This window comes from Polyodon spathula, chromosome 3, assembly GCF_017654505.1.
Source record: "Polyodon spathula isolate WHYD16114869_AA chromosome 3, ASM1765450v1, whole genome shotgun sequence".
Lineage (NCBI taxonomy): Eukaryota > Metazoa > Chordata > Actinopteri > Acipenseriformes > Polyodontidae > Polyodon > Polyodon spathula.
Window position 1 is genome coordinate 38957198 of NC_054536.1, and position 20559 is coordinate 38977756.

Consider the following 20559-nt stretch of genomic DNA (forward strand, 5'->3'; position numbering starts at 1 on the left):
GCAAAACACATACTCTGTTATGTGCTCATAAGGGGGAAAAGCTTACACTGTTCATGGAAAATTAATTTCTGTATGAATAACACAACTAAGTTACTGTACAAGATCATTTACCATTGAGTACAGCTGACAGAAGCTAGACCAATATTTTAAATTGCTCAGACAAGCTAGCTTAAAAAAAAAAGTACACACACACACACACACACACACACACACACACACACACACACACACACACACACACACACACACACACACACACACACACACACACACACACACACACACACACACACACACACACACACACACACACACACACCTTGAGTTATCTTTGTCTAAACTAGCTAAATGGCTTTGAATAAGCAGCCACCCATGTGTTTCTGGAAATGTAGAAAGTATACTGTCGTCTTAACTGTGAGAATATGACTTGCATACAATGCCAGGCCGATATAAACTTAAGAATAAGCATGTATTTTTGAGTTAAGCAATAATATTAACTTAAACTGTTTAAATTAAGTTTTTCTAATGTAATTTTAATAAGAAGAAACATGGCTACAACGAAGTCATGTGATATGGACTTCATAATACTGACAATTTATTTTAGTTTCTAAATGAGCAAAACTGCTGGGTTTTCTTTGGCTTAAAACAACTGCAATGGTTTAGACCCTTCTGTGACAAAATAATTCAGGTTTATATTGTATGTACAATGGACCTTGTCTTTTATGGTACGATACAACTACTGGGTGACAAAGGCTCAGCTGACATTTTATAGTCTTTTTCCTCATCCAAAGAATGCATACGATGACACTCTTATACCTTAATGCACATATGAACCTATAAACTTGGAGCATTTTCAACCCCTTAGAAAACTGCCTGTATAAATATCTCACTGCACACGCTTTCTAATACAGGTTGTCTTAATTATTTGTTTTTAAAGCACTGGCAAATTGTCAGATAAAGAGAGCGTTCAACACTACACAACATTTTCCGTCGAATATAACTACAGTTACAAATGTAAAAATAAAAACATCTTCCTTGTCCCCAACTGAAAGTTGCACTACCATTCCAGCAGGAAGATAAATAACATTGCTTTTGTTTTAATATCTTAAGGTAAAATAATGCAGTTACTGAAAGGTGACAGACTGCATATAAGAATTGAAATGACAGTATTAACAAATAGGGTCATTTTCGTTGAATAAGCTTGAGCCTGCCTTCTGTTAGTATAGATACCCTGGAGAGTAATAAAAGGGTGTGAATGGTAAGTCTGAATGTCCTTACTTCCTTTTGTGCAATTCCCATTCTGTCCCTCCAGTGCAAGAGAACCAAATCAACTTTTTCTTTGGCAAATTTTTCAACTTCCTTGGCAGCCTTTCCTGCTAGTCTTTGCCACTCTGGGACTTTACTAAATCGTCCATATTGATCCTGAAAAAAAAGAAAAATTATGAAAATTTTGATTTCAGATTATAGGTCTTCCAAATCTTCCAAACAACTCTACAAATGTGACTGTACAAGTATTCTCACATGCTGCTTAATGAAGGCAGGCAATATACATGTCTGTTGCCATATGCATGGCTCACTAAAACAATGTAAAAATGGATAATAACAACTTTGATTCTATTTGATTTATGTTTTAATATGTGTTTCAGATCCTGCTTTTAATAGCTTTCCTATTATAAAAGACAGACCTCACAGACAATGGTGATGTGGCATTACAATTCATTATGGTTATCCTTGATGAAATTCAAAGCACACAAAAAAATATTCTAGAAAAAATTGGGGATAATTCTCACTGCTTTTTTGTTAATACTGCATTTCAACTTTTTTTTTCTGAAATAAGAAAGAAAAGAGTAAACAAAATCAAATATTTTAAAAATGAGTATTAAATTATTCTTTTTTTTACTGTAACATTTAGTTTTCTACTCACTGTTGCAATTTTCACATTGTCCCTGACGTGCATCCTGTCAATATCCTTTTCAGGTACTGGGTCAGGGCTGTCCAGGTATGCCAGCAGACCTGTCGGCTGGAATCACACAGATTCAATTTAAAATTTAGACTGTACTGGGTCTTTAAAATTATTTCACCTACACTGATCAACATGTAAAGACTGTATCCATGTCAAAGCCACCATTGCTGTCATAGCCCCTCACTGGGCACAAAGCCATTTCAGACATATTTTATGGTGGGACTCCTCATTCTTGGCATAGCCAACTTCCCAATGTTATGTCACAGTCTAAACTTGGGGGTGCCACATAAATCAAAATATGAACTATACTAAATATGACCTTATTCCAGACCTCAGCTGGTTTTCATTTAAATATTTAAAAATGACAGGCCTGCATACAGGTAACTCCCCTCAAAACTGAAGACTTATTGTAGTATGGGACAGATCTGGTGCACTTCAATGGGTGGGAACACATCCAATATACTGTATATAAACAACAAGCCTCTGTATAGAATTACTGTAAACAGGCTAGGGTTACATATTTAGCCTCTCAACTGTGTGTGCTGAAATACAGCCCTAAAGCCGAGTTCAAACTGACAAGTAAATCTCTTCATATAAATATACTTCAAAATTATACACTTACCAATATACGCTTCAGTAAATTCAAAGCTGTTGGGTGTTCTGCTGTCCACAGGCCCACCAAATGCCTACTTAGCTGCCTGAAACAATTAAATGAATTTAGCTCATAAAACTTAACATTTCTGCCAGACTGCACTTTTTAGTTTGAACAGGCATATCTTATACCTGTTCGTTAGCATCCTCTGATCTGAACTTATTGTAAACATTGACGTGTGTAGATGACGAGGTAATGCGCCTTCACTAAGAGCAAGATCCTGCATTTTTGTAGCTATCTCCTTATCACCTTCCTAAAATGGAGAGAACACAAAACAAGTTTACCCTTCTACTCAACCAGATCCCCCAAACTCTTTCTTGAGCTTTGAAATCCAGTGATGTGAAAGCACGATTATAAAAATCCAATGAAATCACATGCAGATTGAACCATTAAGTGTCTTGCCAATTTAAACCAAAGGGAATGTACACTGGGCTGTATAAATGAAGGATGCTACTCCCTGGGAGGTATAGTACCCAGTGATTATGAAAGTTATTTCTCCATGACATAAAACAGGCTTTATCTTTTATATATAAAACATCCAGTGTAAGAATTAAGCATACTGCAGTATTTTAATTTTCAATTTAGAGTCCCCACCTCAATTATAGCTTTCATTACTAAACCGGCTCCTTTTACTATAGCCATGGAAGGGTGCTGGAAACAAACAAAAACAATATATATATGAGTAGGTCATATTCCCTTCGAATTTTGTAATAGAAAAAACAAAACAAAAAAAATTATAATTTTCATCCATAACATTTTATCATAAGTCATTCCCACCTGGAAAAGTTTAAAGAGGGTCCTTCCATTTGATGCCACCATTTCCAGTAACATGTCAAACTGCTGCCCTTCTGTAGTCTCGCTATATGGGGCGCAGAGGGCAAAGGTGAGGAAATCCAAAAGGGAGCTAATAACAAGGGCACCTGTGCCATGTTCCTGCAAATACCAACAAACACAGTACATTAAATGTGTGCAATAATCCTGCAAATTAGTTTCCACTACAAGTGTCACAGCCTCCAGAATACAGATACTCCAAACGTTGTGATCCTGCAATTACAAACACACCAATATAATTTGCCCCTCATAGAAATAACGACTACAAATGATTCAGAAACTGCAACATTGGTTATTGCTTGTATCACAAACAAATCCATACCTTTAAACTCGGAATTCTTTCATATCATAATTCTGAGTTAGACCTTTGTCAAGTACAAAAATGTTTGGACTAATGCTTTCATCTGCTTTTAACAGTAATTGTCATTAGCCAGAGCATTAACTGAAACACTTGCCTAACTGACATATTAACCACCAGTATGTCTCCATCAACTATTTGCATGGCTGTTGGCTTTTAGTAATGAGAAATAAACAATACTTTGATCCCTTAAAACAACTGTATGACATCATAACCTTACAACTAGATAGTGTGTTACTATTACAAAATAACTTTCTCCAAATCCCATTTATTGTGTAGGTGGCTTCACTAGAATTAGCACTCCTTTTATAACAACTGAAAGACACTAAAAAAACATTCCCAATCACTAACAGAAATAAGGATGTGCCATTTACAGCTGAAAATATGTCTACTTAATCTGCTGGACGATAGATGAAAACTTTTGCTAAACACTTAATGCAAGTCCTTATAAAAGAGCATTTTTGTTACATACCAACCCCCACCCTCCACTGTGGGAAGGGGTCATAGCACCGACACAAAAGATGCACTGTGGCTGGAAGATCTCTATCAAACTCCAAATACTCAGTTTAAAAGTGTCACTGGGGTTTTTCAGAGACGCAGGTTACAACTAATAAGCCATGATATGTATTTAATCATTCTGATCTACATACATAAGGGTATGATGAATGTTTATAATTTACATTGAACAAACCGAATTCACTTGCAAATTGCATTGTGAACACAGATTAACTTAAGACGTCAAAAAAAAAAAAAATCAGAAATTAAGCAAAAAACTTAACTCAATTTCACACCCAAACAACCTTTGGAACTAACCCAATGTGAACTCAACCTTACTTTTTCAGCTGCAACTCTCATTTACCAGTACACTATCTATCTAAATGAAGATTAAAACAAATAAAAAAAACACAACAGCATCTCTACTTGATATCAAGGAGTGTAAAACAGCAACCAGCTCATTTGTCTGCAACTGTCTGCTGCTGTTAATATTTAATGATGGCCATTATTTAATAGAAATCATCAAAATATAGAGATAAATGCACATCATCAAAATCAACGTCAGTTACTCAAGCACTTTACAATAGCTTGTGAAACGGTTTTGTAATTACAGCCCGTAGGTAAAGTGTATCTTCATGGACAGCTTTCTAGTACGTCAGGTGCATGTTCCCCATTTAGGTCTTGCAAAACAAATACAATGTGTAGCCCATACTGATCTTGTGCATCAGTCGACCTGTCAGTGTGACCACTGACAAGCAACCACACTGTTTTACCAATTCCATAATCTCCTGCTTGTGATACTCGGCAACTTTAGGGAAGTATTCATGTCTCAGCTGGGCTGATGAAGGAATCACTCCACAATTTGCTACACTCAGTCTGAAAATATAAGTAACTTTTGGTTGTCCAATTTTTCAAGAGGGATATTTGCGCAAACAAAAGCATCCGTCAGGTCAAAATTGAATCTCTTTTGTGCTCTTTTCGTGCTTTCAATGGACTTTTGGAACATGGAAGTCACCGTTTTTTGTTTCTTTGCAAGTAAAGCAGTCGCAATACTGCTCTGGATATCCACTTTTCTCTTTCAGTGAATACTTGAATCTAAATGCCTAACAGCAGCTCGGTAGTGATCTACAGTAACGTTGCAGGAGGTACAGAAGAGCTTACCTGCTTCACTGTAAAACTCCTGCTTTACGTGATCTCCTGCAGACACATTTTTAGCCTTTTTAGAGACATCATTTTCTTGTTTAGTGTTTAGTATTTTCATTTCATATAGATTGCAGAGTCACATGACAATCACTGCAACGCAGGCACACAGCATAGCTGTACAGTTTCGTTAATGTTATTTTTTGTATGAAATACAAATAATTATAAAATAATGTATTTTTATTTGTTACTAATATTGTAAAAATCACGGTATAGAGCTATAAGAGACTTTCATTTTTAAATGTTGTGAATGTTGTTACAGCATTATACATTCTCTTTCTTAATTCATATGCTTAGTGTCTAAGTCGTTGATTTTCTCAATTGCCGCACACACTGTATGCTGATGTTTTACATAATATGCATGCATACACACACTTTGAAAAATTCATGACCAGAACCACATGGTTTTTTTGTTTTCCCAAAACTTAACTGTCATGCACATTGAAAATCTGGTGTGGCATAATGTTGTCACAATTCTACAATACTGTCAACCTCACCAAAGCAATCCCATTGTAACATTAAAAACTGGATTTGCATCTGGCATTGAATGACACAGTAAAAACATTTCCACAATTCATTGTTCAGTATGTATGGCAGAGGTTAAGCACATTTGACTTAATACATCAAAACAGACTTAACAGTTTGACAGAAAAACATATACTGTATAAAATGCTCTTTCAACATAGCATAGAGCAGCGGTTCTCAATCTGTGGTCCACCGGTTCCCTTCACGTAGTTAGTGGAAAGGTTACATAATTATTGAAAGGAGGCAGCAGCAGTTTATAGATCCCATTGTAAACCCCAAATCTGAGACCTTAAAAACTCAGCTCCCAAGTGGCGCATCCAGTAAACACGCTCCACGTGGAGTGCAGGATGTGCCCTATAGCCTGGGGATCGCAGGTTTGAGTCCAGGCTATGTCACAGCCGATCGTGACCGGGAGTTCCTAGGGGGTGGCGCACAATTGACTGAGCACTGCCCGGTTAGGGAGGGCTTAGGTCGGCAGTGGAATCCACAGCTCACCATGCATCAGCGACCCCTGTGGCCGATAGGAAGCCTGTGGTTCTGCAATAGAGCCTCCAGATCTGTGTTGTCCTCCGACATTATAGGTCTGGTGGCTTCGATGTGGATCCGCAGTGCGAAAAAATGACGGATTGCTCCAGCCTCCATTCCCCGAGTCGGCGGGAGAGGTTTTGCGAGGGGTGAGCAGAGGATACAGATAATAATTGGGCACACTAAATTTGGGAGAAAACCGGGGTAAAAATAAATTGGAGACGACTAAATTAAGAAAAAAAAAACAAACAAACAAAAAAACTAAGCTACAGATGCAGGAAGACAATGCATACATGGAGAATATCTCCAAGTAAAAAACATGCCCAAACTCTCAGACATATATAGTTTGAGTGTCTAAAATGTATTCGTTATTAGGGTGTTTTCATGTATTGCACTCACATGCACTCAACACAGCAGCTTGTAAAGTAACACACGACAAGGAGTGCGCTATGTTGCATTAACGTACAGCTGAATGTTAATGTAACACACACAAGTCCTGGAGTGTTACTCCACTCTGGGGGGAAAAAACAGTCCCTTAAACAAGGTTCTATTATGTGTTGTAAACATTAAAACTGGAGGGTTCCATTGATTGTAATTATCATGAATGAAGCCTCCGTGCTGGTCTGAATCAATCTGTAAACAGAGCTGATAAAACCTGCAATGTTAGCCTTATTAGTGCCCATGCATTTAAAAATTCCAATCATGTATTTTTGTTGATAATGAAAACAAAGAAAAGGCAAAGACAAAGTGCACTATCTACGCATTACTACCTCTGACCTGGAAAAGCCAATACAAAAATATAAATTTTGGCTCGGTCACTAACTTCTATCATTGCGGTTTATGTCAGCACTGCTCATAGGGCAACTGAGACCAGCACGGAGGCTAACATAAAAAAAATTGAGTAGACATGAGCAGAATTATGCACAGAAGCACAGCATTATCATAGAAGACCATTTAGATTTTCAAGACAAATGGTTTTTAAGTCAATTTCCATGTCTATGTTTCATCAAACCAATAAAAACACATCATGCCAGAATTTTTTGGTTTTAACTTCTATCATTGCGGTTTATGTCAGCACTTGTCATGGGCAACTGATAAATCACGGAGGCTAACATAAAAAAAATTGAGTAGACATTGCAGATTTATGCACAGAAGCACAGCATTATCATAGAAGCCAATCGGCATGCAGCATCCAAACATTCCTTTGAAAAAGATAAAATGTTAATGAAAAGTAAACTAGGACTGTTCTTTAAAACTCCATTTTGAAAATAACTTTGCTCACAGAAACAGCCCCCCCCTTCTCACATTGAAATAAAGAAAAACACTTTAATGATTTTTTTTTCATTCATACTCTGAAAAACAAAACAAAAAAAACAACCAATTTGATTAGTATTTTAAATTAGCTTTGAGATCGTATTTTATCAGCTGACTCACAATTTACTAAAGAGAGAACCCTCCATAACACAGTAAAATGGGGTATCCAAACAGAGGAGGGTAATTAGTGGTGTGACTAATAAGGTTAATAAAAATATGATTTTATTGTTTATTATGTGGTAATATATGGTTAGGTTTTTGTATATGCTTTTTACATTATAATTATAGTTGTACATTGTCATTTTAAATGTTCTGTTAAATGAAAAGTAAACTAGGACTGTTCTTTAAAACTCCATTTTGAAAATAACTTTGCTCACAGAAACAGCCCCCCCCTTCTCACATTGAAATAAAGAAAAACACTTTAATGATTTTTTTTTCATTCATACTCTGAAAAACAAAACAAAAAAAACAACCAATTTGATTAGTATTTTAAATTAGCTTTGAGATCGTATTTTATCAGCTGACTCACAATTTACTAAAGAGAGAACCCTCCATAACACAGTAAAATGGGGTATCCAAACAGAGGAGGGTAATTAGTGGTGTGACTAATAAGGTTAATAAAAATATGATTTTATTGTTTATTATGTGGTAATATATGGTTAGGTTTTTGTATATGCTTTTTACATTATAATTATAGTTGTACATTGTCATTTTAAATGTTCAAAACAGTATTATTCGGTTATTCAAAAAAGCAATGAAACAACTAAGGGAACAACTCATACATACAGCTGACTGTTAATAACTGCATCAGCTGGAAAATGCACTATAAATGTAAAACAATGCTAAAAGTATAAGACCTTTACTAAAAGCATTCAAGGCACACCTGTCTATTAAAGATAAATTCCTCCTGGATATGAAGACTACATCACTACTACTAAGTCACTTAATAGTTATTACAAACATGTTCGTCGATGTACAATTCTCTAGCTTAGCCTGCATTTGAAAAGACACACTAAAGTAAAATGCACTGGGAAAGGCATTTTATGATTTTGTTTTTTGTATATACAGTAGTAGGTTAGGAATGAAGTCAATTATAGGACTTAATTATCCATTTATAGTATAGTATTAAGAAACATAATATAATAATAAGAATAATAATAGTTACAAAATACATGACACAAAATTGACAATTGTACTTACCACATGGATGTTAAACTTTTCCAGTAAATTTTCTAAAAACTTCTTAGAAGACAGAAGTGAAGCTTTGTTCAGTTGTTCTTGTCTCAAATCGTAATCATCATGCATGGGCTACAATGAAACCGAGAAATGAAAAATAATTTTCCAATGCATATGCAATAAGATTGCTAAGACACTCGGACGTGACAGTAAGCTCATCTCTTGGCACTCTCATCTTTCTTTTACTCAACCCTCTGTTTTAATTGGTTTAACTCTATGAAACATACATATTGGAAAACTTGTATATAATATATATATATATAAGCTACAGATGTCTTTTAGGTTCACAGAGCAGATAATATTAATTAAAATGGAATCAGTTTCAGTGTAGAAAATTCATGATGCTCCATTTCTGGCACTGGGAAAGGGATCTACGGCAATGTCATTTGTGTATATGCGTAAGTTGCATCAGGAGCAAATTAGTGAATATTGCATGAAATATTTCCATGCTTTCACAGCTCATTGCAGCACAAGAGCCACTATCTCCTCTTCACACCCTAATAACCATGCTAAACTTGCCACTTCTATATACATATAATATGCTCCATAGAACCAGGCTACAGATGTCTTTTAGGTTCACAGAGCAGATATATTAAAAAGGCACAGAGATAATTTGAAATACATTTCGGCACTTGAAAGATCTACAATGTTTTGTGCATATGCGTAAGGAATCAGGAGCAAATTAGTGAATATTGCATGAAATATTTCCATGCTTTCACAGCTCATTGCAGCACAAGAGCCACTATCTCCTCTTCACACCCTTTTTGTTTCCATAACCATGCTCCAGAGAACCAGGAACCAAGAATGTTTATTTTAACTGCCTGATAGACCTGATACTAAAAAGGCACAGAGATATTTAAATACCGCTTGAAAGACAAGTTTTGTGCAACTTAGGAACCAATTCTAGTTACACACATAAGAGCACAAAGCATATCTATAGCAGCATGTGTAACGCCTTCATTGTTTCTTTTTAAAGCCTTAACTGTCTTCACTCCAAGCCTTTCTCGACAAGTTTTGTGCAACTTAAAAATTCTAACACACATAAGAGCACAAAGCATATCTATTGCAGCATGTGTAACAAAATCATTGTTCCTTCATAAAGCCTTAACTGTCTTCACTCCAAACCTTGCATTAAAAAAAAAAAAAAAAAAAAAAAAAGCCGGTCGGTCAAAAATAAACAACGTCGTTTCAGTATTGTAACATGAATTTAAAACTTGCATTAAAAAAAAAAAAAAAACCTTTTTGCACCAAATAACAAATAAAACCTTGTTTCTTTGTAACTAATCTTACTTCGGGAGTTGTGTGAAGGCCTGGAATCCTGCTTTTGAGGCAACCAGTCTTCTGACAGCTTGGAACTGGCTCTCTAGCTCTGTATTATGCACAGTCACATCCCCCTCCTGCGACAGCAGTGCTGTGGCAGCGTTGTTAATCAGCTTCTCCTTGTTCTCTGAGAACAGGCCCTGTGGATCATGAAGAAGAAACACTTGAGCACTGGCCGCCAGGCAGGGGAAAAGGAATTCATTAGCGAACCAGATGAAAGAAAACTGATCCTTACGTCTTGAGTAACAGCATGCAGCACTCCACTATATGAAACGTTAGCGTTGAACCTGAAAACCACATCTGCGAAGTTGCCGTCTATAAAAAAAATAAAATTAATAACACACAAACACACTCATGTATTAACTGCAAAAAGAAGTAACTTAACATATATACATATTGTATCACTGTTTAACATATTGCTCCAGAAAATGTTCTGTTTCTACTCACACCCTGAGTCAAACGGTGTGACATGTTGAATATGAAGCAAAACACTTTCAGGTGGCCAGAAATACAGCTTTGGTTAAATGATGTTCAAACTAACTTCTAGCTGAATCACAAATTTTAAATCTCATGATTAATACTAAAGTCAGCACCATGGTAATCTTAGGCAGGCTAAAAAATTATTCCATTAGCAGTGGGTCCCGAGTGACACATCCAGTAAAGGCACTCCGCACGGATGTGCCCTATGTCATTGCTCCCGCGGGCCCCCCGGGACTGTGTCGCGGCCCACAGTTGGTCAATGTCTGACTTTCCTGCATCCCCATCTCAGAGCAGATACCAATTTGGGAGTTGTGAAATGCTGGTATCAGATCTGCACTGTTTGCACTTCACTTTGCCACTTGTACTATCTAACACTGGAGCCAAGCTTCATCCAAGCTTTTCACACTGGAATTCAGATAAGCCAAGTCAGTAAATCAAACGCAAACGAGCCTTGGATTATATTAGACCAAGCTAAGCAAAGTCTGCTTATTCACCCCTGTGCCAGTAGTCCAAACATGACTGCTAAATAAGATGGGAAGTGCAGCTATTAGTGCTGTGTGGCATGCTCTACCCGATAACTGAAGACAAAGCACATAACATTTCTTTTTATGAAAACTGAACATTAACAGATTTCAATGGAGTCTATAGTGAAAGTAAACCAAGCATGTCTGACGTTGGTTTGCTTCCCACATTAATACTAAATGATCCAATCCTTACTGTGTGTGTGTCTGTGTGTGTTATATATACATATATACAACACACACACACACACACACACACAGTGCCTTGCAAAAGTATTCAGACCCCTGACCAATTCTCTCACATTACTGAATTACAAATTGTACATTGAAATTTCGTTCTGTTCGATATTTTTTTTTTTAAACACTTAAACTTAAAATCAATTATTGTAAGGTGACATTGGTTTTACGTTGGGAAATATTTTTAAGAAAAATAAAAAAACTGAAATATCTTGCTTGCATAAGTATTCAACCCCTGTGCTGTGGAAGCTCCCAGTTTGCACCGATGAAAGAAATTGCCCTAACGAGGAGACAATTACCTTACCATTGGTCTCCACCTGTGAACCATTAAAGTTGCTGTCACATTTTCTGGATAAAAACCCCACTGTTGAAGGATCACTGGTAAGGCTGTGAATCTGAAGGAAAATGAAGACCAAAGAGCATTCTACAGAATTTAGAGATAAAGTAATACAAATGAATAGATTAGGAAAAAGGTAGAAAATAAAATCCAAGTGTTTGGATATCCCAGTGAGCACAGTTGGATCAATAATCAGGAAGTGCAAGCTGCATCACAACACCCAGGCACTGCTGAGAAAAGGCCGTCCCTCAACTCAGCGCTCAAACAAGAAGGAGACTTGTGAGAGAAGCCAACATTTACTTTGAAGGAGCTACAGAGTTCAGTGGCTGGGAGTGGAGTAATGGTGCACCAGTCAACCATATCAAGAGCTCTGCATAACACTGGCCTGTATGGGAGGGTGGCAAGAAAGAAGCCGTTACTCAAAAAGTACCATCTGAAAGCACGTCTGGAGTTAGGCAGAAAGCATGAGAGTGACCCAGCCGCGATGTGGGAAAAAGTTTTGTGGTCAGATGAGACCAAGATAGAGCTTTTTGGCCACTGAAAACTGAAGCTTGGGAGGAAATTCACCTTTTCAGCAGGACAATGATCCCAAGCACAAGGCCAAAGCAACATTGGAGTGGCTCAAGAACAAAAAGGTGAATGTCCTACAGTGGCCCAGTCAAAGTCCTGATCTCAATCCCATTGAGAATATGTGGCACTATTTGAAAATTGCGGTCCACAAGCGTCGTCCAACCAACCTGAACAACCTGGAGCAAATCTGCCAAGAAGAATGGGCCAAAACCACTCTGACACTGTGTGCAAAGCTGGTACATATACCCCAAAAGACTTAAAGCTGTTAGTGCAGCAAAAGGTGTATCTACCATATATTAATGTGTGGGGGTTGAATACTTATGCAAGCAAGATATTTCAGTTTTTTTATTTTTCTTAAAAATATTTCCCAACATAAAACCAATGTCACCTTACAATAATTGATTTTGAATTTAAGTGTTTTAAAAAAAAAAATATCGAACAGAACTAAATGTCAATGTACCATTTGAAATTCACTAATATGAGAGAATTGGTCAGGGGTATGAATACTTTTGCAAGGCACTGTGTGTGTGTGTGTGTGTGTGTATATATATATATACACACACACACACACACACACACACACACATTTTGAGCATTAAAAGAAACTTATTACAACAATTGATATTTTACTGTCTGAAGTTATGGGGGGACGCAGGATACTATGAAAGTCATAGGCTATTAGAGTGTGTGGCCACCGTTGGAAGCAATACAAGCAGTGCATCTGAGAGGCATGCTTTGCACCAGGTTTCAGATGTTGTCTTGTGGAATCCTGGCCCATTCCTCTTGTAGTGCCTGGATAAGCAAATGCCTGTTCAAGCAAATGCCTGTTCAGTGGTCTCCGAGCCCTAAAAGCTACAAGTTGCCCAAGGTCATCCCACAAATGTTCAATTGGGCTCAGATTTGGGGAATAAGGCATCCATGACATGACTCCCACATTGGCGTTCTGCAAGAAAGCTGTTGTGACACGAGCAACATGTGGATGTGCGTTGTCTTGCTGGCATGTTGTCACATTAGGATGGGCTTGCAAGAAGGGCACCAAGTGAGGCCTTAGGACTTGGTCAACATATCAGTGTGCAGTCATGTTGCCATCAATCATTACCAGCGGAGTCCTGTAGTGACTAGACACTCCTGCCCTGACCATCACACTTGGACCTCCCCACCGATTGGTCTCTCGTACACAACAATTAGTGTATCGTTCACCACGTCTACGCCATACTCGCTGACGTCCATCAGGGCAGTCTATGCAGAATCCCGATTCGTCACTGAAGAGGACCTGGCTCCACTGAAGGCGAGTCCACCTAAGGTGTTGTTGGCACCACCCCTGTATGGTCGTCTGGCCTGCAGAAGATGACTGTGTAACTGCCTTCTTACAGTTGAACTGCTGATGCATGGTTACGACCTTCAGTACCAGTTGCTGCTTGACTAGCAGTGCGAAAACAATCACAAAGATGCTGCATAATGATCTGTTGATCTTGGGCAGGTGTTGTCTGGTTATACAGTCTCGCCAGGTTTGAAATTGCTAGCTATGAGCACCCAAGACGGCGAGCCACAATACGCTGCCCTAGTCCATCCTCCAACATGCTGATTCCACGAAGGCGCTGCTCTCTTGACAGACGTGGCATATTGGTGTTTTTCTGTGATTTTCTTTATTGCTTTTATTCAAGCTCGCAATACAGCAGCTGAAGTCACTCCAATCAACATCCAATCAACCGTCTCACTAGCTAGGTGATCAAGTACATATTCTTCAGTCACAGTCAATCAAGCATGCCATGGTCAAGGATGAATGATCGAGTGATTAAAAAGAAACCAAAAACATTCCGTCAACATCCACCATTCATATATATATATATATATATATATATATATATATATATATATATATATATATATATATATATATATATATATATATATATATGAAGGACTAATGGACAATGGTACTGGTTAGTCAGACACGGTGCTGGTAGGAATAATGAGAGCTTTCCCCCTCGCAGCTCTGCAACAGCACTTTAAACCTGACATTAAAAAAACTCCATGTCATCCAATCCAGGGCCTCTTAGCAGGGACACACTATTGTGCTGAAATGTATAGAGGTTTGGTGATGTGTTTTGTGATCTAATTTTACTTGTGACCTACAGTAAGCCATACTCAAACCCAGGTCTCCAGCAATGAAAGCTAATGTCTAGTTAATTGCAACACCAAGCCCAAGATTTTGTATTGTAATTGTTTTTCTGTAATTATATGTTTTATTGTATTTGGTGTTTCTATAAGTTTTTCCACCTGCTTAAAAAAAAAAGGATCTTAAACTTGGATGTGTGTTACTCCTTTCTTGTAGTGATCTCCTCAAATAGATAATTTACATTATTATAAGTTCCTATAGTACTCATCTAATCACGTGTCCATTTTAAATACTGATCAGTGTTTCCACTATGAAAAGCTGCTGCCCGTCAGTGACTGGTCACTAAATGTTTTACCAGTCACAACTCAAAACATCACCGTCAGTCATGTGACACCTGATCATTCTTAAAGTGACACACATACACATAGTTATGGAGAATAAATAGGCCTATGTGAATAAAAAAAAAAAAAAAATTAAAACCACTTTTTTTTTTTTTTTTTTTTTTTTTTTTTTTACACAATAGTTCTTAGCATAACTGAAAACTGCATGTATAATATCAGTGTGAGTTAAAGCACTTTGTACTGAAAAGACAGGAAGGAGTGCAAACTTACATAGACCAGACTGAAGAGAACACGTAAAAAACACTACAAAAATAAACTGCACTTTATGCTTTCATTTCAATGAGTACAATGCATAATCAATTGGAATCACGGATGAAAATGAAATAAACAAATCCTCCCCTCCAGTAGGAACAAGAGGCAGGGATGTGGATTGAATTGCCCTATCAGTGACTTGCTTTGTTTACAAGCAAGTGCTAAGGCAGGAACTGCCGAATCACTCACTCATTCAACTGCCTGTGCCTTTAAAGGGTGTAGTCTAGGTGCACTAGAGGCACACTCATTCACTCTTGTTAGTGACGATCAATAATTTTCTTCTCTGTTCCCGATTTACATTCCTTTGTTTTTTACATTCATTTTCAAATGCTACTTTCATGTTGTACATCTAAAACAGTCCTTGCTACTGTCTTCACTTACAACAGACATTGTTGTCAGTGTAAGTGTGATTTTAAACTGAGCCACTCATGACAACATTCTCACAATGAGAGACAAACATTTTAACTGTTTGAACTAAGCATAACAAAAGAGCAAAAACCAAATACAATTACCAAATTAACTAATAATTTTGTTCTTATGACCCTGTCTCATGGTACAGTATAAAACCATCTCCCACTGAAAGTTAACAGGCAACTATACATACATCCAACGTTCAGTATTAGCAGACTTACTTGGGGGAGCAGCAAGAAATTTTAGATGAAGGCTCTCCACCTCTTCATCCACTGGCATGCTCAGTAAACCCCATCTTTGTCCCTTGTGTGTTGGGGTCATTTTCACACATACATCCCTGTTACCTGATGCCCTCACTCCATCCAGTAGACTGGCCATCAAAGAATCTCTGAAAGACAGAGACCAGGCTGCAACACTCACTGCACAAAAAGATTTTTACACCCGCCCTAAAGTAGCAACATTGCTTATTTGGAAAATATTTTTGGATCAGACAGTCCATTTTCATCAACAGCCCAAGTTCTGCACTGACAAGTTTTATTATTTTCTTTTTATGCTACAGACTACCTGATTTCCTATGAACTTTAGAAGCAATTCTTGGCGTTTTAGTGTGATAGCAATCTGATGGCTACAAATCTTTCATCCAGTAGAAGCAAACTGATCCAAATTTCCTTTGTATAAAAGTAAAAAGTAGATTACCTTAAAGCACGACACACAATTACTGCATCAACAGCTTCTATTCATTGATAAAGCAATTTACAAAAAGAGTTTAAATAATGCACATACCTTTCAGTTGATGAATAATTTCGGATCTGCCCCCTGATAAATTCTACAGTGAAAAGCTGGGGATTTGCAACATCACATACTAAAGCAAATATCTAGAAACAAGATAATCAAATACAGGTTTTGTTTAATGCAGCACATCTAGATAGATAGATATACAGATAGGACAGACAGAGTAGAAAAATGCAACATGTTTAAGACTTTTGAACTGCATACATAGATAGACAGATAGATAATACATGTATTCAGATATTGTAAAGTTTAGATGTGGTTTGCCTATTTATCATGACAGAAACAAAGCAACACTCCTATAACCATTAAGGCTATCCCACTGTGTGTACAAGCACATGTAAAAAAGGCTCTTTAATTGGCATGTGGTGGTAATAAGGTGGTCAATTGGCTGTGAGCTTTTAAAACACTCAAAAATGATTGTAATCTTCATACACAGCTAGTCAGGCAGCCAGCAGTCATAACGTATCCAAACTGACCTATTTTAATAATTACTGTAATAAAAAGTGTTCCTCTTTTGTAGCCAGAGGAATAGGCACAGAATATTTCTGCAACATAAAAGTTGTTTGAAGTTTCTCTACTCTGTGACGCTTACCTCTTCAAATGGTTTTAGCGTTACTATGTTATAGGAGGCTGGATCACGTTCCACTAAACATGTTTCTGTAAGTGCCAATATTCTTTTCACAGGTTCCTATAAAAGAAAATAAACAGAATTCAAAACATAAGAACCGATAAAAGTCATGTAGAGAGCAGTTGCTAAATGCTACAGGGATTTATTAAGTATTGATTTTCATGTGAGAAACACCTAAAAGCTCTCAAACTAAAAACAAATAAATAAATACATACTGTACATAAATGCTTTTCACTGTAGTTTGGAGAAAACCTGTAATTTATTATTATTAACCAAAGAAAATGCCTACATTCAACAGCAGTGACTCTAGGAAGCAGCAATATTTTGAAATTTGCTGAAGAGGAGACAATTACTGTGATACAAAAGTTACTTAGTGGGATCAATACAAAACGGTCAGTAAATGGCCCACCCCCTGTCGATCTCAGAATCACTGCTTCCAAAGGTTTATGTGTTCATGTTTATCGGATCTAACGTGATAGCACCAAATTTATATTGAAAATTAGAGGGGAATTTAAAAAAAAGTCTCAAGACAGCAGTGAAGGTGGAACTAAATCTCTTCTATCACCAACAGGATTCCAGATGTAGCATGCTTTTCCAGCTACAATAAGGGCTTCCCACTGTGAGTACGGTCACATTATACATTAATCATCTACGGTGCCTGGCTAGGGCTTCCTTAATCTTTTCTTATCCAATTAAACCGTACAAAAAGCGTGATATTGGGGAGTCAGAGACAATGCTTCTTATCCTATATCTTTCTTTTTCTCTCAATTGCAGGAATCTGTTCTTTGGACTTGAATTCTCTAGGATAACAGATTTTTAAAAAGGCAGAATTGGTTTATTGTTTTCCCATTAGTCCAATGCATTCATTATTTATGACAGATCCTGCTATTAACTGTAGGGAACGTTGTTGATCTGGAGAGGTTAACAGCATGAACTTGTTACAGAAGATCCTGCAACTACAGCAACGCCCAGCAGGAACCAGAGGAAAGAACAGCGTTACAGACCCTGCTGTCGTTTGCAGTGATATCAGCTGACCAAAAGGGTCTCCCACACCTACTTAAGACACTCTGCTTACAGCTAAAGAACTGGCCGAGGTCTTGTGGCATGTTGAAGCCATGCTCACAGATGAGTTACTCCTGTAAGGCATGCTATATAAACCACCACAGAGAACAGAGATGTATCAAACAAATGCTCTTACCGAATGTCTTGGTGAAAGTTTTTGAACAACAAATTCTGCTAGCGAGGTGATTGAATCATCTGTGCTGTATTTGCCCAGTCTGTGGTTCACATACTGTTCAAACTCTATGGGGTCCTTCCGAGTACGCAGTGTGATGCCTATGTAGTTGCCTGCGTGCTCGATAGCACTTTTGATGATGTCATCCCTTTGCTCAGAAGCAAATAAGTGCTGCAATAGTAAAAGATTAATCAATTACTGTTTCTGAATAATTAAAGGCCTTTCTGTATATTTAATACCTGGCAGAGGTTTAGCAAAGTAGACAGGACAAACAGTGAAAAGACTATAAGATTATGTGAACGGTTCCCGCAGTCATAGACCGCTAGAGATCTACTACTAGGACATATAGAAATACAAGATACTGCCCATGGAATTTGTTGAAGAACAAAATGACAATTCAATTTCCACCCATTTTAATTCTTCTGTCATCGTCTATGCACATTTAAAAGACTTCTGTATAATTTCAAAAACGGTTAACATTATGAACTCTTATGAAACCTTCCACCAACGGACCAAGCTAATTGTCATTTGAACAGTGAAGCACTTACCAATCTACTGAAGCCTCCATGCAGTATACAGAACCCCCCCTGGTAGTCCGAGACCTCTGCAAACCCTTCAATGTTCCTGTAGTCATAGGAACAGTGGATTCTGTTGGTCGAGGGGTCGATATGATCAATTCCTCCAGGCGTCACTTCCAGCACCACAGAGATTCGAGTGTCACTCCAGTGATGTTTGTAACAGTTGTATCGCTGCAATGTAAATGCAACTATGCATTCCTTTTAGAAATCCCATTATCCAGCGTCCGGTAACATTTGACCTGTCACTTGGACTCGTCAGCCACTATTAAAACACACTTTTAGGTTTAATAAACATGTTTACTACTACCTAGTTCTTCACAATGTCTTTTTTCATCCTGTTATACATATTAAATATGCAATATATTTTAAGCAATACTAAAGTTCCCATACAGAGGCATGGACGGCACATTTATATGATGAAATCCACTGTAATTTAGCAGAACAGGAGTCGTGTACAAGACTTGGAGGTATCAGAATAATGTAAAGGGAAATAAATGTAAATAATCAAAAAAAGGTAATACAGCTTTATACCATTTTGACCAAAGAGTGTAACACTTAATTTGGCTATTTCTACAAACACTACATTACAGTGGGCTGAAAAGTGAGTCTAAAGCACGCATACAGATTTTCACTTACCCTTCCAGTTATTTTACCCTCAGAAAAGTCAGTTCGAAATCTCTGTAATGACAGAAAACCAAATCAACACACAATGTATGTAAACCAAAAACTGAGCCAAAACTATTCTGCTACAGTCAAATAATAAAACAACCCATTATGGATTTCTGAGTCCAAAGACACACAAGTCCAGTTGTATATAAAGAAATTATTAACTTTGAATCTGCCAGCTTTTATTTCTGGCCCTTGTGAAACATTAAACATTGTGTGAGGTCCCAGCGGGTTTTGCACATTGTGAGTGTGCAAAATATCTTTTTACACATATAGTTGTATAATGAGGCAAACAAATTGTTTAAAAATCCTCACCAATGCTTCTGTTAGCAGTTCTGTTCTGTGTTCTGTTGAAAACTTCAGCGTTTCAGATTTCTTTCCACTGCCCTTTCGAAATGTGAGATTAAACTCAGTGCCTTGTCCCTTCCCAACTGGAGCGATACCACAGATGTCCCCATAAGGCCACTGATATAAAATAGAAAGATTAATAAAAATCTCCACAACAACAGTAATAGTAATAATAGGCATGATGTGATGTTGATCAAGTATTGAAGTACACACATTAACCAATAGAAAAAGAAACACCAAAATAACATATGACAGCATGAACCAGAGTAACAGCACAGACTGATTCACTTGTTGAGGCTGATTCATTTACTGATGACTACAGTATGTGTACAGTTTCCAAATACCTTGCCACTAGTCCAGGATCTCAGCATAGGGCAGAACCTCAAGCTGTTAGGCCAATACACACTGTTACACCAGTCGTTGGGCATACACACTGCCTAGGTGTGAACTTAATGCTGCTCCAGTCCCATGTCTCCCAGCAGGTGTCACTACTGAGCACTGTGTACTGGGGTTGATGTAATTCAATTAACCTACAACTGTACACTTTATAGGAGGGGGAGGGTTTC

The 20559-nt window shown here is 37.5% G+C and overlaps 1 protein-coding gene across 1 annotated transcript in view; it reads right to left on the reverse strand.

The window, feature by feature from the left end:
* Positions 1 to 20559, reverse strand: part of LOC121313076 (dnaJ homolog subfamily C member 13-like) — an 86022-nt gene that overhangs the window by 37180 nt on the left and 28283 nt on the right. The window contains exons 4-20 of the mRNA XM_041245221.1: positions 19961 to 20110; positions 19616 to 19657; positions 18950 to 19150; positions 18366 to 18572; positions 17132 to 17227; positions 16531 to 16622; positions 15969 to 16135; positions 10655 to 10734; positions 10390 to 10559; positions 10011 to 10131; positions 9064 to 9171; positions 3393 to 3548; positions 3210 to 3266; positions 2747 to 2868; positions 2586 to 2661; positions 1925 to 2020; positions 1279 to 1422 (exon numbers count right to left, since the gene is read on the reverse strand). Of these exons, the coding sequence (XP_041101155.1) occupies positions 1279 to 1422; positions 1925 to 2020; positions 2586 to 2661; positions 2747 to 2868; positions 3210 to 3266; positions 3393 to 3548; positions 9064 to 9171; positions 10011 to 10131; positions 10390 to 10559; positions 10655 to 10734; positions 15969 to 16135; positions 16531 to 16622; positions 17132 to 17227; positions 18366 to 18572; positions 18950 to 19150; positions 19616 to 19657; positions 19961 to 20110 (2085 nt within the window). The remainder of the gene's footprint in view (positions 1 to 1278; positions 1423 to 1924; positions 2021 to 2585; positions 2662 to 2746; positions 2869 to 3209; positions 3267 to 3392; positions 3549 to 9063; positions 9172 to 10010; positions 10132 to 10389; positions 10560 to 10654; positions 10735 to 15968; positions 16136 to 16530; positions 16623 to 17131; positions 17228 to 18365; positions 18573 to 18949; positions 19151 to 19615; positions 19658 to 19960; positions 20111 to 20559) is intronic.